A 26,506-nucleotide genomic window follows, 5' to 3' on the forward strand; every position below is an offset into this window, starting at 1 on the left:
ATTGTCTGCCATTGCTCTGATGGAGAGAGGGGCGACTGAAGACATGGCTTACAGGGAATTAAAATTAACAAAAAGGGTGGCTTTGCATCAAGGAGAAACACAAACACCTGTCACACAGAATGGTCCCCTCAAAGATTGAACTCAAAATCCTGGCTTTAGCAGGCCATTGATTTCACAAAACAAACTGGGTCAGTTTCTTGTTTTGATCCATCTATCTTTTACATCTTAGGCAGGCAGCAGATGGTGCAGTACTACTGCAAGTCTTCGTTATCTCCTGGATGCTCGGCAGAAGATGAGAATGACCTGGCTGAGTCACTCCTATGTCTGCCCAGGCGCCCCTTACAGATCTCACCGAGGTCAGCTAAAAGAGCACCCAGAAATGACAACGATGGCTACCAATCGTAATGCACCATCTGCTGCCAAAAAGCAATGAGCTACTGCTGTCTAGCAATGCAGTCCCACGTCTGCCAGCACCCTGGAGACGTACAGTGATGTTGAGCTGAGCTGGCTCCATGATTGCTGTGGTGTGGCGTCTGCTGAGATAACCCAGGAAAAAAGGCGCAAAGCAATTGTCTGCCGTTGCTTTCGCGGTGGGAGAGGGGGAGGCCTGACGACATGTACCCAGAACCACCCGCGACAGTGTTTTTGCCCCATCAGGCATTGGGATCTCAACCCAGAATTCCAATGGGCAGCGGAGACTACGGGAACTGTGGGATAGCTACTCACAGCTACCCACAATGCAAGGCTCTGGAAGTCGACGCTAGCCTAGGTACTGTGGATGCATTCCACCGACTTAATGCACTTAGAGCATTTTGTGTGGGGACACGCAATATCGACTGCATAAAAACGATTTCTAAAAAACCGACTGCTATAAATTTGACCTAATTTCATAATGTAGACATGCCCTTAGATCCAGTGTCATTGGAGATTCCTGCATGAACTGAGGGCAGTATATACCCTTACGTACCAAAGACTAGCCTGTTACACTGAAAACACTTTTAGCACAGAAATATTATATTCACTGATTAATGCATGTTCTCCCAAAATTAGAAGTACACCAGATACACATAATGCATGCACTTACCAATTAGCGAAAGAAAAATGAAAAGAAATAACATCTTCATTCCAGCCCCAGTTCAGTGAGATGAATAATTTTATGCCTAATTTGAAGCATCTGAGTAGTTCAATTAACTTCAATGGGCCTATTCACATGCTTAAAATTAGGCATGTGCTTAAGTACCTTGTTCAGTTAGGGCCTCAGTTGCTGCTGATGTCTATATAGTGATATACTGAACACTTTCAAATGACAAACAGGGGACTATTTAGGGAAAAGTCAGATTATCTGGGCACTCTGCAAGATGGCAAGAGCCAGAAATGGGAGCCTTCAATAAGAGTTAGCGTTATCTAGATTTATATGTTTCTATGCTAAACCTGCTTGTTCAAATCTGCATGGATTTAGGAAAGCTTTCTGTTCAGCACAAGAACAGTTAAGCACCATGCAAAGGCCTCAGGGCTTTTTAAATACAAATAATTAAGTTTAACCATTTTCTAAGTGATAAATGTTACTGTCTGTTCAGTGGAATTTTCAGTCTAGAATAAATTAAATAAACCATTATAATATTTTATGTATAAATATGTAACCCATATCAAACACAGTCCGCTCCCCTAAAAGTAAGCGAAGGCTGCTCAGTGGATTAGGAAAGTAACATTTTTGTTAATCTTACTTAACACACATATTACCATCCAACAATGAAGAAAAATACAGGATTGACTAAATTAAACCCCATTTGCAGAAGATGTATTTATTTACTTATTTTGGCAATCAGTTTAATTTCCAGTGAGAGAATTTGGATTAGATCTTCCCGTGGAGCCCAAAACTTGCTGTAAATGTAATTCATATTGGATGTAGTTATAGAAATAGGGTTTGCATCCCAGTTAAGATTGTGTCATAGTTTCCATTATAAACCTCTTTTTTTCCCCCCTGGCAGGTTTTTTCTCTCTATGATACATTATAGCAAAATTAGCCAGCTGTATTAAAGGTGATAGTTTTTTCCCTTCCTCTTAGACTGCAGGCATCAAACACTGTTTTATTGGAGACAGGAAGGTGGATTAGATGGGATGGCAATCTGTTCCAGTCTGGGTAATTCCTCTGTTAACTATACAGTTGATCCTACATTAAGAATTTCCTTGCATACTTCAAATTCTCATTGATTTCAGTAGTATTTTGGTTGCACAAGGAATGAAAAATAAGGCCCTATGTTTTTAATTTTCAAAGAATTAAGAGAATTTGGTCCTCAATTCTGTAAAGATGCACATGCTTTCCTTTACTCACAGGAGTAGCTCCACTGAACCCAGGGGGTGAGATTCTATGCTGCGCCTTTTAAGAATATGCCTACACTATGTTGTAAACCAGGTTGGTGGGACCCAGGCTTGTGGACATGGTGCTTCCAAGCCTGTGCTTGAGCATCCACACTGCATTATAAACCTGGGTTAACAATTGTTAGACCTGGGTCTTATAACCATGCTTATGCATCCATATTGCACTACACAGACCTTCTGGCTCAGGTCTGTAGTTTGAGCTGTGTCCACACTGAAAAATGGCAGGGCTTGAACTTGATTCTCAGCAGGACTTAGGCTGTGACCCAGGCCCCTACCAGAGTCTCAGAACCTGGGTCCTCAGTGCTTTCTGACCCCAGTCAGACTGATCTGTGTGTGGATGAGAGGGGGACTTGGGCACAAACCTTAGTCAGAGCCTGGGCCTAATGTGCAGTGTAGACATATCCTAAGAGGCTTACTACTGTTCTTGAGACCTGGGGAAATAGAGGCTAATGTGGCTTTAAGCCATTTGTGCTCTCCCACTTTGGGCTGCTCCAGGGGCTAGAGTGGTCACTGGGGTAATTTAGACAGCACTGGTGGGCTAAGTTATGGCAGCTTACCTGGACTGCCCTATGGATTCCAGCACTGCCTGGAATCTCTGCAGCACTGTGTGCTGCTGCCCACTCCCAACCTGCCCCTCTTGCTCCCCACCACACTTGCAAAGGGGTGCTCAAAGGACAGCCTGCTGCTGTCTTTCTCAGTTCTTGGGCTGGGAGAATTCTCCCCCAGCTAGAACCAGAGCTTTTAGGCAGCCTTTATGCTGCTCTAGCCCATTACCTCATGTACAGGGGCCAGAGCAGAGATAAGAATCACACTCAATGATGCAACTTGTTTGATTTAAAATTACACGTGTGCGTAAACTGTTTGCAGTATTGGGGTTTCAGTTGTCCAAATCTGGGCAGATAAGGCCTCAGCATTTTACAGGGGCTAGAACCAAATTATCGTTCACTCACTCCACATACTGAACTCCAACTTGGGCCTGTCTATTGCTATTGGATTGGTTCCCAATCCATACATGAGACAGGAGCTAGACTGAGTTCAGTGGGAAACCACTCCTGAACCAGCAGCTGATTTAGACCTTTAGCGTTGAGAGAATTTTTCATTAAATGTTTTCAGAGTTGTTAAGTGAAAACAGATACTTTTAAAAAATGTTTCTGTTTGTAGAGCTGGAAATCCAAATACAATAGCATTGTGAGGGTGCAATACTTGTCTAAAAATGCTACTTGGAATTATATGATGCTTTTCATCTTCCACGTGCCTCACAGACAGTGACTTGATGCTGATCTCATACTATTCTACACCAGTAGGACACCATTCACGTAAGAAGAGTTACTCCTGATTTACACAGGATGTAACAATGATTAGAACCAGGCCTATGAAGTACAGTCAAACCCCGCCATAACGCGAAATCGCATATAACACGATCACAGGTTGGCTCCCCTTTAAGGTACAGTATAATACAGTATGATACTGTACCAATGGTCCCCAACACCATGGCAGGGGAGAGAAGCCATGGCCCAGCGCCTGCTGGGGACAGAGAGCACCGGTGCCTGCAGCCCCGGAGTTCTCTGTCCCTGGCAGGCGGGAAGCTGCGGCTCCTCTTGTAATCAGAAGGAAGCCACGGCCCCGCACCTGCCAGGGACAGAGAACTCCGGGGCTGTGAGTGCTGGCACTCTCTAAGAGGAGGGAAGCCGCGGCCCTGCCCCTGCCGGGGACAGAGAGCACTAGTGCCCGGGGCCCCGGAGTTCTCTGTCCCCGGCAGGCGGAGTGCCGCAGCTCCTCTTGTAGCCGGAGGGAAGCCGTGGCCCTGCACCTGCCAGGGACAGAGAACACCAGCGCCCACAGCCCCGGAGTTCTCTGTCTCTGGCAGGTGGGGAGCCACTGCTCCTCTTGTAGTCGAAGGGAAGCCGCGGCCCTGTGCCTGCCAGGGACAGAGAGTACCAGCGCCCGCAGCCCTGGAGTTCTCTGTCCCCGGCAGGCAGGGGGCCACAGCTCCTCTCCTCTGCTGGGCACTAGGCATCGGGGTACTAGGTGGTGCATCTCAATGCACCACTTTGGGGACCACCTGACTGATTTGAAACCCCGCTATACTGTGACCCCGCATTTAGCGTGATGGGATTTTTCTGGACCCCAAAGGTCGCGTTATAGCGGGGTTTCACTGTAATTACTCCTCAGAATGCACCTGCAAGGTAATTACGGTAGTATTTTAACCTAAGTTCATAGTCCAAGATAGATGAATGTTTAAATCCAAAATCACCCTCTTATAGCTCAAGCAAAAGAATGATTTTGGGGTAAAGACACTGGATTGGGGAGGGTCAGGAGACCCCAGCTCTGCCACAAACTTCCTGTGTGACCTTTGGCAAATCATTTGACTTCTCTGTGCCTCAATTCCCCCTCTGTAAATGGGGCTAAAATACATCCTTGCTCTCACTCTTTGTCTATCTCAAGTATTGCCCTTCTGTGGTAAGGATTGACTCTCACTATGTGCGCATTACACTACAGGACCCGCTTTTTGGCTGAGGCCTCTAGGCTTTACCATAAGAACACTTTAAAAATTGAATAATAATATGACTTTGATGAAGTTGCACTTGGGATGAGTTTAGCCCATCTGTTTTGATAATCTAATGTGTCATTAGTAATACAGATATGATATTTTGATATAAAAGGACAGGTAAGATAATAAATCATATTTCCTCACTTTTATAAGTTTGTATCACATCTCTAGCTTTAACTGAATCACAGTTCTTCCATGTGCTATAGTAAATCTTGATAAATCAATCAAGCAGAATAATTTACAAGGATGTATCTGGAATAATATTTTGACTGTTTCAGCTGCTTACCTTGATAAGAGAGCTTTCTACCAGGTTTGCTTTAGGGTTTAGAGAGGCACTGTAATTCCATGCCACTAACCTTCAAATGCTTCCTATAGCTAAATAATCCAAGAAACAGTACACGTCAAACTTGAGTTTTCTATTCCATTAAAGTTGATCACTGTGAAGTCTAGGAGTATTAAATTGACTGCAAATATGAAGGCTTTAGAAGGCAGAGATGTTTAGGAACAGGGTGACGGACAAGTTGTTTGGAGAATTTATCTCTCTCTGGCATGTTTTTATGATAATTCAAATATTAGAGATAGAGTTATAAATTATCAGTATTGTAGTAGAGACCTTATGTGCTGGAATTTATATCACTTTTCCTTTTAGACATTTAAACCACATGTTGTGCTAAAAAAAATAAGGACAGAATTCCACTAAAGGAGTGATTTATTTTCAGTTTAAAACATTGGCTACATTAAAACCACATGTAAATAAGTACTGTATAACCAAACCAAGCTCATAATAAGGCTTAAAGCACTGAAGGTAGATTAAATACTTTTGGTTTTTAACTTTGGCAGAGCATGACTAACAAGATCTACCTAAGCTACATACAGGGCTGGCTCCAGGGTTTTTGCTGCCCCAATCTGCGCAAAAAAAAAGCTGCGATCCGATCTGCAGCTCTGCCGCCGCCGCTTCATAATTCGGCAGCTGGTCCTTCCCTCCGAGAGGGTGTGAGGGACCCGCCACTGAAGACCCGCACGTGCCATCCATCACCATTGGCCACCCCAAGCACCTGCTTGCTGGGTTGGTGCCTGGAGCCAGCCCTGGCTACACAGTACATTAACCAGAATGGAGGTGCAAGTTCCCTTGGTGAAAATCTAACAGAATTAAAGTACATATATAAAACAATTTAGCCTCTTGTTAACTAACTTTTCCTATGTATCTGTGGAAATTTCTGTCCATTTGCTAGGTAACATATTGGGTTTCTGCAAATGTCCCTTCTGAAACATTATAATGATTCAATGTTCAATCTTAATACTTAACTTTTTACAAAGTCAGAATGCTTTTCGCTTCTAATAACTTTACAAACTTGATTAATCTTCCCAACACTCCTATGAGATAAGTATTATAATTTCCACTTTACAGTGAGGTAAACTAATACACAGAAGTTAAGTGACTTGTCCAAGTCCAGGGAGGAAACCAGTATGAGAGCAAAGTTTAAGACTAAGGGACGCCTAATTTCTAGGCCTGCTCTCAGATGATAACTACTATTACTTTACACTTATTTAGCACTTTCCAGGCCAGATTCTCTGGTCCTTTTATGGCAGTTTTGCGCTACTATCATAGTATTGTAGGACTGTAAGGGACCTTGAGAGGTCATCTAGTCCAGTCCCCTGCACTCAAGGAAGAACTAAGTACTGTCTAGACCATCCCTGACAGATGTTTGTCCAATCTCCTCTTAAAAATCTCCAATAGTGGAGATTCCACAACTTCCCTCGGCAATTTATTCCTGTGCTTAACCACCCTGACAAAAAGTTTTTCCCAGCACAGAGCTTCCCTAAACTTGGTGGATGTTGGCCAGTGAAGACTTTGTCCTGTATTCAGGAATTCTGTTGTTCCATAGAGCCTGTATGGTGGCTCTAACACCATTCCCCCACCCCGAGCCTCTGGCACAGAGGGTGGGTCAAGGGAAAAGAGGGCACGGCTGGGGCATTCAAGTTTGCCAGAATTAAAGTACGTGTCATTTTTCTCAAATCCCATAAACCACAGCTGATTTATTAGCTATATTTTTAGCATCATAGAAATTAGAGATATAATAATTAATAAATGTTTTCTATTTACTCCTTGCAAGTGAAATAATTAGTCTACATATTGTACAGTAGATTATTATTATTTATTTGTATTACAGAAGCACCTAGAGATGCCACTAAGAGTAAGGCCTAGTTGTGATAAGCAATATAGCAATGTGCAAACACAGTGTGTGAGAGAATCCCTGCTCCAAACAGCTTGCAGTCTAAATAGACCTAATGGTAGCTGTACTGCTGGTAGACATACTACACCTGATAGAAAATAGATACGTTTGTTAGATGTATACACAGGATTGAACCAAAGAGAAGCAGTGAGGATATAACTTTTTGGATTTTCTTTCATTTTTTTCCTACTTCTAAACACTCAGGTAACAATACACCATCCAGGATGAAAGGTTCCATTTCTTTATTTGGGTCTCTGAACCTTCTTCCTTGTTTATACTTTGGGCTATCACCTGTACTCTCTTTAATGTTGCATCATTAATCTTGCTTGTTTTCTCCCTTGCCTTAGATGTTTCCAGGTGTGTGGCAGAGAGGAAATATACCCAGGAACAAGCCCGCAAGGAGCTTCAACAAGTTTTCATTCCCGAGTGCAATGATGATGGCACATACAGCCAGGTTGAAAAGTTTTGGCTCAGTATTTGTATGCCTTACTGTTCAGCATGCTTGGGGGGTTGTGATGCAGTGAGGGAATTACATTAACACTGATGTTTAGAAGTGCGAGGATAGTAGGATGACCAGACAGCAAATGTGAAAAATTAGGACTAGGGTGGAGGGTAATAGGTGCCCATATATGAAAAAGACCCCAAAATTGGGACTGTTTCTTTAAAATCAGGACATCTGGTCACCCTAGAGAATAGTTCATTTTTGTACCAATTTAGCCTTGGCCTCTCTTCAGAAATGATCAACAAAATAGTTGAATGTGATGTTGGCTATTGTGATGTGCACCCCATTCCACTAGAGTGAGACAACCAACTCATTTCTCATAGCTCTCTGACAAGTCATCAGCTCGTAAAATGTGTATGATTTCTGTCCTGTTCCTGATCCAAACCAGTAATCTTGTGGTAAAAGAGTCCATATCCTATTGCCAATGCCATGAGTAAGACAGCAATCTTCCCTAACCCCTGCTGAATCTCTGTTCAGGCATCATGGACTGAGTTACTCAGGCAAAGATTTAGAATCCAAGAGGGTGCAATGTGAAATCTTTATCACAGTCAGATACATACTAAGCAGGATTGTCTTCTGTTACCATTATAATAAGTTTAAAAGGTAGGGTCATGTAGAAAGTTACCGTAGTCATTTTTAAGTGTAGCTAATAGTGCACATTTACTATTTATAAATGTCAGTATGGTAGAGAAAGTGCCATTAGACTCCAGGGGAGATGTTAAAGTTGTTGGGATTTATAAAGCAATTAATTTAAAGTAGGCATTCCAGTAGTTTGCTCTCTGAGAGCTTGGCACATGAATAATGCTGGAAAAAGTGCTGTATCTGTTGTTACTGTGTGAGAGATGATATGTTGTCTATCTGGAAAAAAGCTAGAGAGGGCTTACTTCAGGAACAGAGACATTCAATCCACATGTCCCCTAGGGAGCTTTTCATAATGCCTGTATCTTATTCTTTCAGTATAGGACATAAAACAAGCAAACACACATTAATAGCTTTCTCCTCAGTTCTCCACTGCAGCACCTACTGTAGAGTACTTGAGGGAAGCTCTGCTTTTATGCTTTAAGGATATTCATCAGACTTGAATTATGGTCTATTAATGGATTATCTTACTAGAAACCGAAAAAGGCGTTTGATCTCGTAAAAAATATGTTCGACTGGAGGACTCCATTGTACTCAGGAGACATATATAAATATATACTCTATGTGTTATGAACGTTTCAATATGGTCAACACATGTTTCAGAGATTTCCCTCACTTGATGTCATTTCCTGACAGGTTCAGTGTCATAGTTACACAGGATACTGTTGGTGTGTCACTCCCAATGGACGTCCAATCAGCGGTACAGCTGTAGCACATAAAACTCCACGGTGTCCAGGTAAGTAATGATTTAGTTTATCAGTGACATTCATCTATTTTATCTCCCTGTCTCAGTTTTTAGGAGTTTGTACAGTGCTCATCGACATGATATCTATGTGCCAATATATGGTGCCATGCAACAGCATTGTGAAATGATTATTCTTATATTTTATAATTTTCTGGTAAACTCACTGCAAACATACCATCGAGTTTTACTTTTTTTAAACATTTTAAGTATTAAGAATAATTAAAAAAGACAAACAAACACTGTTCAAGGTTTGGTACAGTGAACAAAAATTCTCACCAGTAGCCAAACCTGGAGGGTTGGGGAGGAGGGTTAACAAACCACCAGACACTCTTTTCAATAACGATGAAAAGTAGCATTAACATCAACGTTAAACCACTGTTTGCAGAAAATGAACAACAAACAAAAACAAATAAAAACTGTCATTCCCACAAGCTTTTACCTTAAACCAGTGCATACGAAAAATTAACCAGTTTTTAGAGACTGCCTTTTAGCCTCATTTCAAACATGTCAAAATGTATGATAAATCAGAATTGTACAAGCAACTGTAGCAATTACTCTTCTAGGTGTTTCAGGTCAATACAACTGCTCCGTTTCTACAGAGAGAGCACTAACAATATTGCAGCTTTGTGACCTGCAGCAGCAGTACCCCCTGCACTTTAAACTTCTTGTAGTGGTGGGATTAATTGACACCTTGGCTCCCTGGAAGATTGGCTGAGTTGAAGAAACTGAGATATGGATTCTGGTGGGGCTCCCTTACCTGTAGTTAAGCAATATTTTCAGAGTAGAAACCTTTATTATTATTATAATAATTACAAGAAGGGAGATGACCAGAGAAGACGTGAATATGTAAGAACAAAAGAACATCAAAATTTCAGGCTGCTTTTAAGCCCTATGTGACTTAAATGGTGTGGAGAACCTTGCAAGTGTCCTGTCCTACAGTAGATTTTGCCCCAAGATCCATAAAGTTCAGTTTAGTCCAGCGATCTAGTCCAATCTAGCATAAATGCAGAAGAGTCACTTTGGAGTCAGAATTGCCAAGAACCACATTAAATGTTCACAAGTTTTAAGATTCAATAATATGCACATAAGTGTATTTTAATGTAATGATTGATACAAACTCTGACCCTGATTCAGGACCATATTTAAATACTTAAGTGTTATCCTAAATAGGGATGGACTTAAGTGGTGCTTAAGTGCTTTACTTAATTAGAGCCTCCATCAGGAGTTTTGCAATATCAGTGATCATGAAACCTAGTAGCTCCCTCAATTTCACTAACCTCAACAAAAAAGGATGATACATGTGCTGAAATCTCAATAAATAATTGTCTAATATCTCTGCACAATGTGCGGCATTAATTTCTGGTCCACAGTTCTGCTGAATTACTTACTGGACAAGCAAATTCATGGCATTTTTCATGTTGAATGTAATCAAGAAAAAAATGTAGTTAGTTTCAGATGCTTGATTAATCAAGACACAAATTGTTCAGTTTCTTCACTTACACTGATAAAGTCTTTTGCTTTGTTCAGTCAAAGTCAGAATGTGAGCCAGACTATATCCACAAGAAACCCATCTTTCTTCTGTATTCAGGACCAAGGCCCCAATTTTGCAAAGGCTCATGCATGTACTTACCTTTACACACATCAAGTAGTCCCACTAAAGTCAATGAGTTTACTCAGTGCAATAAAGCTAAGCATGTGTGCAAGTCTTTGTGAGATCAGGGTCCAAACCAGTGCATAGGATCTGATTCTGCACCACTAAAGTTAATGATTGTTTTTCCATTTATATCAGTGGGTGCAGCTCGTAATGTCTCAAATACCTGGGAGAGGATTTTGAAATGCTAGTGATGAAGAACTCAATCTTACTTAAAGAGGACTACACAACCACCTCTTTGTACAGGAGACAGTGCCACAAATTTTACAAAAAGTTATGCAGTGAAATAACACAATCCCCAATGCTAATTTTGCAGAATGTCATTCTTGATGAAGTAGAGCTGCAGTTCTAGTCTGTTTTCCAGTCTGTTTCCAGAATCGCCATCTGTCAGGACTGGAGAGATTTTTTCCAGAAGGAACATTGACGTTTTCCATTACATCTACTATTTGCTTTTATCTTTTTTCCCCTTTTCTATCATTATGCACAGGAATGATGCCCAAAATATCATTACTTACACAGAGTTCATACTTGCTTCTGTCTTAATTAGTTCTTTTGGGATATCACAGACTCTCAACCAGGCCAAACTGATAAACTGCAGTTTCTGGCCTATCCTCAAGAATTCCCTTGCTATTACTTGATATTGCAAGTGCACATCTTACAGCAGTGGAATCTGACAACTGAATGGTCATATATTCTTCCATTGCCTATGCTTTTCTGGGGACAGAATGTTGTGGTTGGTTACAAGGAGGTCTTTGGTTATTCTAACATTTACACATACAGCTTCATCACCTTGACTTTCCTATGAGTGCTTGTATGGTACCACTCTTACCTGCTATCTCACATGGCTTATTTCATGGAACCTTTGCTAATAGATGTGTTTCTTCTTTATTTAAGGGTATGGGTTTATTTGATACATGGATTTACTTGCACATGAATATTCAGCTTCCAAACAAAAATGCTTAATATCATAAAGTATATATCTCTCTTGGTTTGATCTTTTGTGGTGGGATATTAGATGTGGAGTCCTGAACAAAAGAACACTTTTTTCTCCATTCCTTAGGAAAGGTCTTGCATTCCTATTCATATTTATATTTCTTCAAACAGAGCATGAATTTTGAAGTATTTGATATTTGCTTTTTCACATTGTTATTTTTTTCAGCTTCTGTTTATATGTTTAACCAGCTCATAAAATAACAATTTTAAATCAGGGTAGTCCTTACTCAGGCCTGTAGTATTCTAGATGTGGCCTTTGCCAATCCTGAACTTTTTCTTTCGTCTTATGTGTTATATATTTGAGTAAAGTATTTCACTTCTTTTGGTTCTCCCTGGTGGATCCCCTTGTTTTGTACGTAACAGTAAAGAGGATCATCTTCCAACCCTCCATCCTACCTGTCTATATCTTTGCTCTTGTTTCTTGTTACATCCCTTTCCCCTCCTCACTTCATGAATGAGTTCAGCCTCACTGATCCTTTCATTTCCTTCTTTCACACACCTCTTCTGCATTCTTCAGTGAGTGTCACCAGTTAAAGCTGGAACACATTCCCTATCTCAGTGCTCCAGGGTTCACCCTCTGCATTAAAACCCTCCCTGAAAACTTACTGTACTTCTTCCTGAAGGCCGAAAACTCTAACCAACACCTAATGATACTGCCAACCCCACTCCTCTCTGTAGCTAGTAACATTAGTTATGCTCTCACCATCTGAGTCTCCCCATGGGCTCTTGTCATAACCTTGTATTGATTGTAAATTTCTTGGGCAACTACTGTTTCTGTTTTCATTTTTATACAGTGCTGACCACACTGTCAGTGTAATAACCCCCACCAGTTTACACCTGTGATCTTTGACACTTGAATCCAAAGTAGACCCAAATCCTGTAAGCAGATTCATGCAGAAAGATGCTTGCTCCCATTCAAAATCCTATTGACTTCAACTCTTTTGACTTCAACAGAGCATGGCGTGGAAGTGGGAGTCTGCCTTTACAGATCAAATAGCATGGACTTTAGCTTTGGTTAGTATTTCACCCTGTTTAGCGGAGATTTTCCAAAACTACCTTGGCTATGCCAGCTACCATGATGGTAGAGTCTTTTTCTGCACTTATGTTTTATTGAGGCAGCTACTGTTAAGCCCATAGAGTTTATAGTGATTTATCCATGATGCTGGAAAAATACAGTACCAGAAATTCCAAATACCTAAAAATACCAGTATTCCTAAAATGAACAATTAAAACTGTAGCTCTTGAGAACCTAATGGCAGTTTGCTGCTCAGCCATTTATTTTCTGTTTTAGGCTTTCAAATCTGCATTCCAGATTTGTGATGTCAGATAGTTTTTCTCTGGCAAAATTCCTTGTCTAAACTTCATGTTGAAGGGGCCATCAGTTCAGTATGGTAAACAAGACTTTTGATGCAGTGATTCACTTATTGAAATCCTTATTTTAGATCAACAAAAACATTCTGCAAGATTTTTTATTTAATCTTAATTCTCAGTGAATTTAGCACTTCTGAAGAGAACTGAATTGAGACAACCAACTCATTTCATATAGGTTGCTGAACAGTTATCAGGTGGTGATGATTTTTCATTACCATCAGCCTGGGTAACAAGATTTGAACTGGTGAGAAGTGATAGGCTTTATATTTCATTGACAAAACAGATTGAGAGGTGACTTGATCATAAAGTATAAATGCTTTTACAGGGAGAAAATACTGGGTACTAAAGGGCTTATTAATCTAGCAAAGAAAGGCCTAACAAGAACCAATATCTGGACATTAAAGCCAGAAAAATCCAGATTAGAAATAAGACACACATTGTGAACAGTGAGGGTGATTAACCACTGGAACAAACTACCAACGAAAGTGGCAGATTCTCCATCTCTTGTTGTATGTTCACACTGTACTCTTCTTTTGGTGGCTAGTAGAATCCATACTTGCATAGACCCCTTAGCAAGGGTATGAACAACACTGTAGCCAGGAGGGCACAGCTTAGGTAAATGGAGTAAAAGATGAGACTGAAGGGTGTGGGTATGTATGCAAGTACATACTCTACATTCCCTCTTCTCACCCAAGCCGTGCCTCCCTGTCTACACTGCTGTTTTTAGCTGTGTATTGTCTCATTGCCTACCTGCTGCTGAATCCTCCAGAGGAGAAAGACTATGGCAGGTGAGATGCAGTGGAGAAAGGCATGGGCAGCTACCCACTGTGCAACCTTTCCTTACCACAGGAAAAGACTCTGGTAGAGGAAAAAGGCTCTGCCAGCTCCCCAGTACTAGAATCCTTCCCTTGACACAGAGAGAGGCTCCAGCAGTGGGGAAAGGCTGAGTCAGCATTGGATGCAGTGTGGACGCAGTCTGCTTTTCATTGCGGCATGTAGCTGCACATACACTACATACCACTGTAGATGTAGCCTTGACATCTTCAAACCAAGACCAAGTGCCTTTCTGGGAGATATACCCATACACAAGTTATTAGGCTTAACATAGGAGTTAATGGGTGAAATTTAATGAGCTGTGATCAGATTAGATTATCTACAAAAGATCAGATTAGATGATCTCAAAAATTTCTGGCCTAAAAATCTATGAGCAAACCTCACAGCTGTGTAATCCACTTCATATTGCTTTTTGCAATCACAGTAGCACCACTGGTAGTAATTGCTAGAAACTCTAGCTGGGATTTTCAAAGATATCTAACGGATTCAGGTACCCTACTCCCATTAAAATTGAGTAGGATAGGGGCACACAAATCCCAGACTCCAGTCTTAAAAAACAAACAAACATTAACATAAATCTTTCTGAAATATGATTAGATTGGCATCACATATGGACTAATTCAGCATCACATTCCATTGCTTCAGAAAGACCGCATTAAGTAGAGCTCTTGATCTTAGGTTTTAAATGAATTTGCACAGAAATTCGAGGTGGTTATGAAAAAAAGTCAACATTGAAACTGGTCAGAAAAAGTTATTTTACCACTGAAAAATTCAATGAAATTAAAAACAATGATTTTGGCAAAATTTCCACCAAAAAATTGACTTTCAGGCAAAAAATCTAAACTTGACAATTTTTGGCTGAAAATTGACAATGTTTGGTTTAAAACTGAACATTGCTATTGGGAAAATGCCATTATGACCATTTACAGCAGCTGACAATCTGCCCCTAGGGTTGTTATAATACTCCAAACTAGGCAAAAATCATGTTCTAATCTTGGGGTTTCATTGCTATAAATTTCCAACTATTCTACTTTCCAAGCTTTTTACTACCGATCTATAATAATCTGTCTTTAGTTTCTGCAGTATGACTTGCTGAAAATGCAGTTTCTCAGTGTTTTCTGCCAGGTAATAATACAATAGATATTTAAGTCACTAAAACCATCAAATCATAACTTAATTTTAATTGAAATTGTCCCCATTTTGCATAACATTTTAACAGAATAATTCCTCATGTTCTGATAATGGCTCTTAATGAACTGGTCCATTTCTTGCTTTTAATGTATATTTAATCTGATACTAAGAAAAAGAAATCTCTTTGTTCTGAAACTATTTTTATAGACGAGCAATAATAAAGCATTTAATAATCTTTAGCTAGTGTTCAGTGAATGATGTACGGCATGATTCAAAACTCTTTGAATTAATGGGATTTTTTTAAAGACTGTCTGTTTACTTTATGGTTTTTAATGCTGTCCATCACCATAGTATCTAAGTAATTTCCATGTAAAATCAGTAACAATAGAAAGGTCTGTAGTGGACTTCATGGAGCTTCTGAATCGCCTCTCTTTTCATGGTAAAAACTGTACTTGAGGTATGTATGTTCGCTTGTTGTTCATTTTGGGTTCTTTTGGTTAATTTGTTTGTGTTACAGGTTTTTACTTCTATTTTTAATGTTAAAAAACTGGGGGAGGGGCTGTTTATTTGGGTAGATGGAGCTGTCAATACTGTTAGTGTCATTCTTGCTACGGAGGAAAGGCGTTTTCAAAGAGAAAGGCCTTGCAGTGTTTCCTAAAGATGATCGATTATGGATTTCTCTAATGTGCTCTGGAAGTTCGCTTCACAACTAGATCCCCTTGACTAAAATTGTGTTATCCCCAGCTCTCACATGCTTCATATTGGGCTTTTTGAGGCGAAAGTTAGGTTTTACACAGGTCTGCTATTAATTCTTTAGAGGGCAGAACCCTTTTAGGGCCTCCTTCTGCTTTTGTTAATGTCAATGTTTATCAATGACACCACACTAACCAACAGGCAGGAGTAACAATTTTGAATTGTTTCATTAATTACTTGCAGAATTTGCTGTAACAGATCACATGCAGTCACTGGGGTACCCTCTCTCTAGCAGCGGTCATTATCTGATGTTTCAGAGGAATCTGGAACTGTCACCCTAATGTGAATGTGGCCAAACTATAAAAGGTTATACATGTGTCTGTGAAAATTCCTTCCTGACCCCACTGGCCATCAGTTAACACTCTGGAGCATGAGATTTATCTTTCTCTTAGCCTCCATAGTAACAGATGTTATAATTGGTTATAAAATTTCAGAGCCACAGGATCTGATTATATTTTCTTTTACTTATGATTAAGGTTATGGTATGAGTATTTTAACAAGTAACAAGTTCAATAACTGAACAAGTTATTTGCAATATTACATTAAAAAAAGATTTTAATGTTATTTAGGTTGTTATTAAGGGTGCAAAGTCAAGCACTCAAAAATTAGGAAATGGTAGACTTAAGGTTGCCTGTGCAACCTTAATTTTCCGCCTTGTGTAAGCATTATGACAGTCTGTAATTAGATGATAACATACTATTTTTCCCCTGCACTCATGCCTCATTCAGCTAGTAATGATGCTTAGGGCTGGTCTACACTGAGGGAGGGAATCGATCTAAGATATGCAACTTCAGCTACGTGAATAGCGTAGCTGAAGTCAAAGTATCTTAGATCGTCCTCATGGCGCGGGATCGACGTCCGTGGATCCCCCTGTCAACTCCGCTACTGCCGTTTGCGCTGGTGGAGTTCCGGAGTCGACGGGAGCATGTTCGGGGATCAATATATCGTGTCTAGATGAGATGCAATATATCGATCCCCGAGAAATCGATAATTACCTGCCAATACGGCGGGTAGTCTAGACGTACCCTCTGTTCCTATCAGTCTGGGAGAGATTTCAGCCATTAATCTAGGGTAAACAATTCATAGATTCACAAATTCATAGATTTTAAGGCCAGAAAGTTTCCATATCTCATTAGCAATCCAGTGCCCCTATTTCTTCTTAATGGGCAAGGCTTCTTCTCATTTTTATTACATGGATGTTTGATTAAAAAGAACTTTTGCCTGTTTTAATCAACCAGTTTTTCAGTTTTATCAAATTTTTGCCATCACAAAATTTCCAAGGAATTTCATGACAAAGATCAAGAATTGTGCCTCCAATTTAATAAGCCTAAACCGGAAATTAAACTAAACAATTAAAAGTAGTTGCAACATAAAATAGATAATTGTGCAATACAATCTGCTGTTTCTTATTTTTGAGTTGTGCAGATAAATACACTTTGATCCACCAAACTATGTAATTTACAGATACAATTTAAGTGCATTCATATTTGAAAGTGTAGCTGTAAGTGTGTTATATGGGATTTCTGGACACTGAACATGAACAAACCAGTCTAAATATTAAATGCCACAACAATTAAAAAATCTTTGCAAATTTTTTGTAAAAATTATTGTATTTAATTTTTCATTTTGTTTCCTCATTTACATATATTAAATGTAATTATTTGAAGTATACACGACTGTCAATATGGGGTCCTGGAGTCACCAATCCATGAAATTCACTTTGTGATGCCTATGTTGTACTTAAAGCAGCCAGAGATTTGTCCTGGAGAGTCCCCTAGGCGTAGGGGGAACTGATGTAAAGCAAGTGGAGGTAGCTGTGTTGAGGCGAGGGTATGTTGGGGTCAGAGTGGCAGCATGGCAGAGGGGAAGAGAGATGGCATGGTGAAGTAATGCTCTGCTATGCCCATTTCTCCACCAGCATAAAGTCCCAGGAGTGGGGGCTTACATAAGTGATATAAATTAAAGCTGCCTCCTGCTACTTTAACATATGACAGGATTGAATAAATGAGATCAGGGAGCCCTGATTGGCTCTTATCAGTCGCCCCTCTCTGTTGTGTCCAGGAAGATCTGAGAAACCATGGACAACAAACTATTGATATAAAGGGTTTGATCTTGCAAATGGAGCCATGTGAGGGGACTCCTGTACCCAGGCAGAGCCCTGTCGAAGTCTGTGGAGTTTCACACAGCTGTAAAAGTCTGCAGTATGGATCTGATTGCAGGATATGGCCTATGACTGTGGTGCGCATAAGCATGTGTATTCATCTACTGTGCCTGGGTTCTCCTTGGCTTAGGTATGGTGGTGACCAAAACCAAACACCTCACCCTAAATTGATCATGAGCAAATGTCAGTACCGGGCCAAGCCAAAATCCTTTGGTTTACAAAGGAAGAAATGTCTGGTATTTATGGCTGACACAAACGGAGGGGAATAATTTAGATTAAAGTGTGTCACTACGAAGGTGAGTTGATAATGAAAGTAATTTTTTTTGGTTTATACTTTTTTCCACTTCCAGGGTCTATAACTGAGAAGTTGCCACAACGAGAAGGTGCAGGAAATACAGGTAAATGTCTTAGAATGTTGTGTGTTTTTTTTTAAACTATGCAAACTAGTAAACTTGCAGGATTTGAAACCTTGATCTTTCCTAAGTTTGAAATGTCAGTGCATATTTTTTATTATTTTTTTTTTTTTTACTTGTCCAGCCTCATTCCTAGAGATTTTGCTGCCCTGGGTTAACTGGAAAATGAATTCCCTTCCCAGCCCATTGCTACCCTTCCAGTAAACTGTTGTTAAGTTTTTAATTGCCCCAAATATTCTCTAGCCCTGGATGGAAGCCTGTACTGTCTGTCTGGTAAAACCAGCACTGTCTAGCCCCTAGATCCAGGAAACTGGTGCCATTAGTTCATCTCCATGGTAACCTGAACTTGACTCATCTAAGGCCTGGCACTTTATTCTCTACAGTGATGAGTTCAGCTGATGACTTATATTCATAGCCAAAAAGTTGCTGCTGTTAAAGATACATCCTCATGCATAGATCCTATAATAATTGAAGTTCCTGGGGCAAATTCTTGTGTTATGTGACTCCACTGAGGTTGGAGGAGTTATATCAGGGATGAATTTGTGCCCTTATCTTAAATAAAGTCAAGACCAAAAGAAAATTTAAAAAGTAGCAATTCTAAAGGCAAATGAAAATATTTAACCAAATTATACTCTCTGTAATGCTGGTATAAATGGACTTTAAAGGAGTTGCTCCAGATTTATGCCAGCATAAATAAAAAGACTAGTTGGCCCAATGTAGTTATAGTTGAATTATGATTTTGCAGGAATTTTAGCCTGAATTTAATATGACCAATGTAAGTGGTGCTATTATGTTGAGAAAATCAGTAGCTGTTTGAAAGTTAGTTATTAAAAGATACGTTAATCAGCAGAGGAAATGTTTCCATCATGTGTCTACTAGATAGCTTCTGGGTTCCACTGACCTCTAGTTATCCACAGACTGCTAGGAAAGCTTGCTCTGGGTCATGGATTTCATTCTTGGATGTGAACTGTACCATGTAAAAAACTTGCTTGGATCTTGGAAACCTTTTGGTTTTGTCTGTGAGCCTTTCTCCAGAGAGCTGAGCAGTGGTAAAGATTAAATAAATGAGCCTTCCTGTCTACATTCAACTCTGCCTGATATATATATATGGGCTGAAACCAGGCATGAAGAGAAATGTTGTAGAACATTGAACCATTCAGTTGTGTTATTTGCCATTGAGGCCAACCATCTGCCAGTACTTATCTGGCTAAAGAGGTCTGACCCTTTTTTAGTTTCCATACCTTATTATAGACATATCTTGGGGTCCTATTTCTCAATCATGCCCAGAATGTTCTTAATCAACATTTTTTCATATTTTAAGATTTTGTATGAGCCAACCTTGCAGAGTATCTTCCACTTATAGCCATTAAACCCTGCAAAATCCTCTCAGCATGAGAGTGAAATTTCCCTTCAGAGATGAATATATTCTCTTCATGGCTCTGGTGGGAGGGGGGAGGAGAATATTGATCTACTGATACATCTTTGTTTTATATTATATAATATTTGCTTACTTCCCTCAAAAACCTAATGCACTCATGGGTATTATCATCACCTAGGAGATGTTCTGTTGTGAGGTGGCAGTCAGATTTTAAATTCCATAAAGCCAATGCCATAGAATGACAGAAGCTTAATGATTATTGATGAGGACGTGTGTGAAAGCTGAGTTGTTTGCAAAGCTTGAATGAACAGCATCTATATCATCAGGGGTCAAAGATGAACAGAGTGCATGTGTTATGTTGCCTTCTTCATCAAGAATGTTTGCTTTTGACATTACATAGTTACAGTTGACTTGTGCATTGTTTTTATTCACCAGCTCAACTGCAGCACAAAGTCCAAATGTCCTGTTTCCCAGGAGGTTCCTGATTCTTTTTTTCAGTAGCTGAATGCCCCGCGTCCTATTCTTCCAAGCTGTCTTTTCCTTGCAGTTTGCATTAAGTAGCAGTGTCAAAAATATCAGAACATATCTAGGGAGAACTACATAATTATACTACCAGATGAGTTACAGGAATATCAGATCCATCTTTGGTTTTACAATTCATACAGTAGACTCTGGGAGAGTCCCTTCTTCCAGGAATTCCTTGAAGAGTCAGAATCAATAGAATAGAATAGAATAGCTGACAGGCCACACATAGATGGCCAGCAAGATTCTTGTGGTATTTCTAAGCCCCACACGAATGAAGCTTGTCTTCTGCTTTGGTTATTCCAAGAGTAAAGCACTGCAGGAGCAAACTTTCAGGCCTTTGAAGATTAGGCTCTCTATTGGACTGAAGCTGTGCTTCTGCAGTGCTCTTAAACTGTGTAGGGAAAAAAGCTTCAGGGACATTTCCTAGTCTACCTTCCTAGTGGCCTCACAATCCAGAAATGTAACCTCTTTCCCACTCAGGAGAAAAAAAAGTCTATCTTAGCTGAAGAATGCTGTTATCTGAATCAAGGCCATATCCTCTTCCTCTGATTTTAGCCAGGGGCATTGCAATGTTTTGAATAAGTGATATCTGAGTACCAGAACCGTGTTTAAACATATACATTCAGTGTGATCTGCACGAAATATCATGAATTTAGTAAACCAGTTAAATTAGAACTGCTCTGAATTTATATAGTGATGATGCCATATTGGTTCTTATTCTGAAGAATGAATTACTGCATATCTTCATTCCAAACACTAAATGTTTGTTCAAAAACAGGTGGATCTGAAAGAGCAAAAACAGGAAATTACTGGTGTCCCAGTGGGATTCTTCCCTTCAAGTTAGGTATGCCTCAGGTGTGCCTCTTGACTTGCCCCCAGTTCTGTGCAGAGCTAATCTTTTACAGAGTATATGGATATCCTCAGATCAAAGACCTGATTCATTAATTACCAGCAACAAGCTTCTCTCTCTTCCCAACCCTATGCCAGTGTTTGGACAAGGCCTTTTTGGCACCTTAGCTTCTTTAAAAAAATATTGTCATGGACTAATGTTAGATGCTGCTTGAACAAAGATATTCATTAATGGAACAATGCTGCCACTAGAATATTTTTCACTGGGCTGCTGGTCTGTAAGGTTTCCAGTAATAGGCAATATCACTTCCAAGAACAAATGCCCTATCTAGTGAAAGTGTATGGTAGAATACAATTAGAAAATATAATCAAATTAAATTAATTTCTTTGTATTATTTATTATTTGCCCCCTCCTCCCCTCCAAAACCTGGATATTTTTCTGAATCAGATAGTGATTGACAATCTGATAGTAAATCTTGAATGTATATGTAATTACATGTGTTTGGTGTCCTGTCTGAAATGAGTTGGTGGCTTCAGTCCACTTTCCAGAGAATATTACAAAAACACTGGTGAAACTGACAGTAATGTGCACTCTTGTCCTCCATCTCAACATAGTGGCCAAATATTAAATGGATATGGAGAATGAATGACTTGCTCATCTAAAGAGGAAGTACCCCATAAGTTTAGGTTGAAGCATATTGGTTGGGAAACTTCCACTCTTACTGCTTTGTTTTACCTGTTCTGCAAAGAGAGGACTTTAGGATAGCATGGCTATCCATCTAGTACTTATCAGCAGTATTATGTTCCTGAGGAGTAAATTGTGGCCTTGTATTGGGAAAGGCCAGATTATTTTTCACTCCTCTGCATGATCAAGAGCGCCAGCCTGTGTAGTGGGGACAAGGGAGCAGGAAGAGGCAGCTATTGAGTTGCCATGGCAAGGAGGTGGATGGTATAGTCCATTTTCACTGTTGCCTGAAATCATCCTAGTAAAAATAGGTACATGAAAAAGCTATATTCTGTTATAACCTCTATGCAAAATATTGGGTAAACAATCTGGAAACAAGATTGCGACTCAGAAGTGGTGACTTCAAGGAATTCTAGCCAAATGCCTGCACAGAGGATATTGTTTCTGGTGAGGCACCATAATGTTGGAAGTAGTTCTGCTTCACAAAAAATGCCAGCAACTGGCTGATATGGACTATTAAGTTATATTGCATACTGTGGCTCATTCAGTGTATGAAAACATATAAACAGCCCACCCCTTCAAATTGCTAAAAATTGGTCTTTGGATTGAAAATATATACTACTGTTTCCCAAAGCTTGCTCATTTGAACTATTTTTTATAGTGAGATTTTCTAGCTACATTTATTTCTTGCAATGCTTTTGAATGAGTTGAAGATTTACCCTTATCCTTACTGTATTCTTTCCAGTACATTTTACTCCTTCTTCCCTTGCAGTGGCAGTTGGTTGCAGGGGATGGGGATGGCTGACTGAAGGATGGGAGCAATGCAAATGATTATCTGGTTCTTTGAACTAAGGATCTTGTTTGTGAAAACAGCTGGTGTATCAAATGAATTTTGCTGGGCCAAAAGAAACCCTGGTTTTTTTTAGGCTGTAGAAGGACTACATCCACTCACTTGCCCAGATTGCTTTTGCTTTCACAGGGCTTACCTTTTCTACGTCTATATCAATTTCTTCTTTTGAAAATATTTGTTTAATTAATTTTGTTCTAGGGGAATCAATGCATAGTATTTTTTCTTATCCCTGGCAGTGTACGACTCACTGGCTGATGTCTCAAAAATCTTGCAGTCAATTCATTCATATACACAAACAGTTACCTTAAATGCCATAGATTTATAATCTGTATTTTATATGTGTCATATAATACTTACGTTGTTTGTTAAGCGGCCGGGGCTATGTGCAAATCATTAGCATTAACTATATATGTACACTTATTTAGTTTACTCTCATAATTGTAGTCTCCTTGCAAATCTTTTCCATTCTGAATTCAGATGATGCCTCAGCTCCCGCGCTGGAGACTCAGCCTCAAGGTGATGAGGAAGGTAAGCAACTTTAGGAATGGTAACAGAGTCATGCCAGAATGACACATTATGACCAGATACTGTAGCATAACTGCTACCTTAGAGAAAGGCACCCAAATGTTACAGGATTTAGCACACTTTTGGTGATTTGCCAAGAGGCTGAAAGCTGCTGTACCTGTTTCCAAGTGGGACAGTCAGAGTACAGCAATCATACTTTTAAAGTGAGCAAATTTCATGGGGACGTCCCAGAGACACAATAACTATGGAATCCCAGAATGCCATGTTCACAGTCATTTTTCAGAGTGAAGATGCTGCAATTTCAAACTTGAGCTGTTAATTTTAAAGCGTAAAGGGCCAAATTCAAATGTTAAAGTCCAAATTCTGCCCTCGTTATGCCCCATACATCCCCTCTGACAACAGGGTAAGGTCCATATTCTGCCACACTTCCTCACATTGGGTGATATTCAGCCCTGTGCAGAAGGCCAACACAATGCCTACATGCCACATCAGCCCTATTTTGCTGTATTGGGCCTACACTCAAAGTCAGTTATTACTCATTGTGCGTAAGGATGGCAGAATCTGGTGTGAAGATATTAAAACATAGGTGCCAGTTTGTACCATATTTTTTCACTGCTGCTATATGCATGAATGCAGCTGTTCTAAAGTGCTGCAATGTGTCCTTTTCTTTGTTAGACATGTACCATAATATGTTGTCAGCCTTATCTTGTTCATTGACCACTTAATGTTTGTTTGCTACAGATTGTTTTAGTTTATTAAATTATAATAATGTAAATTTTGTCATGCTTGATTTTTTTAGATATAGCTTCTCGTTACCCTACATTATGGACTGAGCAAGTAAAGAGTAGGCAAAACAAAACCAACAAAAATTCAGGTAAGAATATGTGGTCTTGCTTTGCAAAGTTGCTTGGAAGCACTTTTTAAAGTCGTATTCAAATTGCAGTTGTGGAAGTGAAAAAATCATTTTAAAACACCAGAGCTTATACTTCCATCTTCCCACCACAACAGTGTCCTGAAGATTTGTGATGTAATGTAGAGATTATGTAACATGTTTATTATATTTTCCCTTTTTATACTTTTGGCCAGATCCTCAGCTGGCAGAACCCAGCACAGTTCCTTTGAAGTCCTCGAGGGAGCTGTGACAATTTGAACAGCTGCAGATCTGGCACATTTATTTTTCTCATCTACATTAATATTTTGTTTTTTTGTTTGGAACATGTATTTTTAATTGATTTGGTACAATAGTAAGTATGAACTTAGAAAAAGATGGTGTAGGGCATATGTGTGAGGGGAAATCTGGATGAGACAGATCTGAATGGGAGCAAACATGCCATTAGAAATTGCGTGTCAGCTCAGAGAAAACTGGAAAGACAGATTTCTCAGTTTTTCTTTCTTGTTTTATAAATGTGCCATCTGCCAAATTATGATGATTTGTGTGTTAACTGTCAAGGACCCATTTAATATAGGTTTGATGACATTGATTTGTATTTTATTTTTAAAGTTTGACCTTACTCTGTCTGTTAGTCTATCACAAGAGAGCTTTCAGAAGGGTGGAACTGGGCTTCTGTGCAAATGTCTAAGACCCACAGTGAAATCTCTCAAGTGTTGAGAAATTTGCAGCTTCGGAGGGCCACAAATCCTGCCCCCATGATAGGAGGATCTGTAGAAAACTCGCCAAAAACTCCCTCACTGAGTTGCCTGGCCCTCATACGTTATTTTCCTACTTCAGCCATTAATTGAGCTCCTATGTCAGGTAATGCCCTGTGCATGAATAATAGATAAATAGCAAGGGATATTCAGTTGGTACAAAGGATTTATACAAAACTGAGGTATTGTTAATAAAGCCTCTGATTCAGCAAAACACTTAAGAACATGTTTAAGTCCCAATGGAAATTAAGCATGTACTTAAAATTAAGCAAGTTAAAGTGTTTTGCTCAATTGGGGCCAAAGTGGATATAAGAAGATGAGCAGTGCTCAAAAGAAAAACGTGTATGTTGTTGTAGGGCCCCACAAATCAACTCTATGGTTTATTCAAAGCACCAAAACAATACTTTCCAATATTTCCTCTCTCCCTCCAAGAGAGTATCACAAAGACTTAAAAAGGAATAGGCTTAAATTTAACCTCCCGGTTCTAAGCCAGTGCTGTGTAAACTGGGGGCATGTTCCCTCAAGAGGGTGCAAGAGGTTCCTCCTGGGATGGTGTGGGGAATAAATTTCATCCTTTTGACCTTGTAAAAAACAAACAGACAAATAAAAGTACAGGCTGGGTTTTTTTCAACAATTTGCTAAGTTTCATAACTACAGTAGGCCAATGATGCCTTTAAAATGAATTTTGATTCTCATTAATTTTAAAACTCATTTAATGATTAATAATTGATATTAAAAGACCTTATCTGGCAATTTATATAATAATAGATGAGAGCCCAGGACCCCTCAAGTGAGTCAGATGCTCTAACAGTAAACCAAAGGAATGAATAACCTCATCTCTTTTTCCCCTCCACCGTCCAGTGTGACCTTCAAGTCTGGTGCATGCCCAATCTACTCAGCAATGCACAAATTATAATGCCATAAAAAGTGCCAAGCAAAGACTCTCAGGGTATGTCTTCACTGCCCGCTGGATCAGGGGCCAATGATTGATCCAGCAGGGGTCGATTTATTGCATCTAGTCTAGATGAGATAAATCGATTCCCAAGTGCTCTCTTATCAATTCCTGTACTCCAGCTCGGCAAGAGGCGCAAGCACAGTTGATGCGGGAGCAGCAGCAGTCGACTCACCGCAGTAAGTCGATCCAAGTACGTTGACTTCAGCTACGAAGTTGCATAACTTAGATTGATCCCACCTCCCTAGTGTAGACCAGGCCTCAGACAGTCAGTATCAAGTGAACTGTTTGTGTATGTTTGCAGTTTGTAATACTTTGTGTTTACTACTTCCTAATAACCTTTACCTAGTCTTATAAATTTAGTAATAAATATACATTTTTCATTTCTTCCACCAACTTGCAAAAAAACCAGAAAAAAACCCACTTTTTTTCAGATTACAAGTAATGGAAGAAGGGTGTGACAAATTTTGTGAATGGTATGGGGGTGGAGGAGCAATTGGAAAAGTTTGCATACCACTATTCTAAGCAAATGCTTTCCATGCTGGAGATTTATTTTGTTGTTTCTCTATGTAACATCATACAGAAAAAGCAAAATTCTTCTGGAAGTGTGAAACAAAACAAAAACAGTCTCTACAAGTACTTCATTTTTAGGTGTATTTATTTCACTTTTATGATATTGGAGACCAATTAGGGCCAAAGCAAAAGAGTTACTGACTTTGGAACAAATAGTAGTGATTC

At 39.6% G+C, this 26,506-nt stretch overlaps 1 protein-coding gene across 1 annotated transcript in view; it reads left to right on the forward strand.

Moving 5' to 3' along the window:
* Nucleotides 1–26,506, forward strand: part of SMOC2 (SPARC related modular calcium binding 2) — a 170,180-nt gene that overhangs the window by 71,513 nt on the left and 72,161 nt on the right. The window contains exons 3-7 of the mRNA XM_030556794.1: nt 7,512–7,618; nt 8,942–9,041; nt 18,295–18,342; nt 23,122–23,172; nt 23,969–24,043. Of these exons, the coding sequence (XP_030412654.1) occupies nt 7,512–7,618; nt 8,942–9,041; nt 18,295–18,342; nt 23,122–23,172; nt 23,969–24,043 (381 nt within the window). The remainder of the gene's footprint in view (nt 1–7,511; nt 7,619–8,941; nt 9,042–18,294; nt 18,343–23,121; nt 23,173–23,968; nt 24,044–26,506) is intronic.

The sequence above is a fragment of the Gopherus evgoodei genome, chromosome 3 (genome assembly GCF_007399415.2).
Source record: "Gopherus evgoodei ecotype Sinaloan lineage chromosome 3, rGopEvg1_v1.p, whole genome shotgun sequence".
Taxonomy (NCBI): domain Eukaryota; kingdom Metazoa; phylum Chordata; order Testudines; family Testudinidae; genus Gopherus; species Gopherus evgoodei.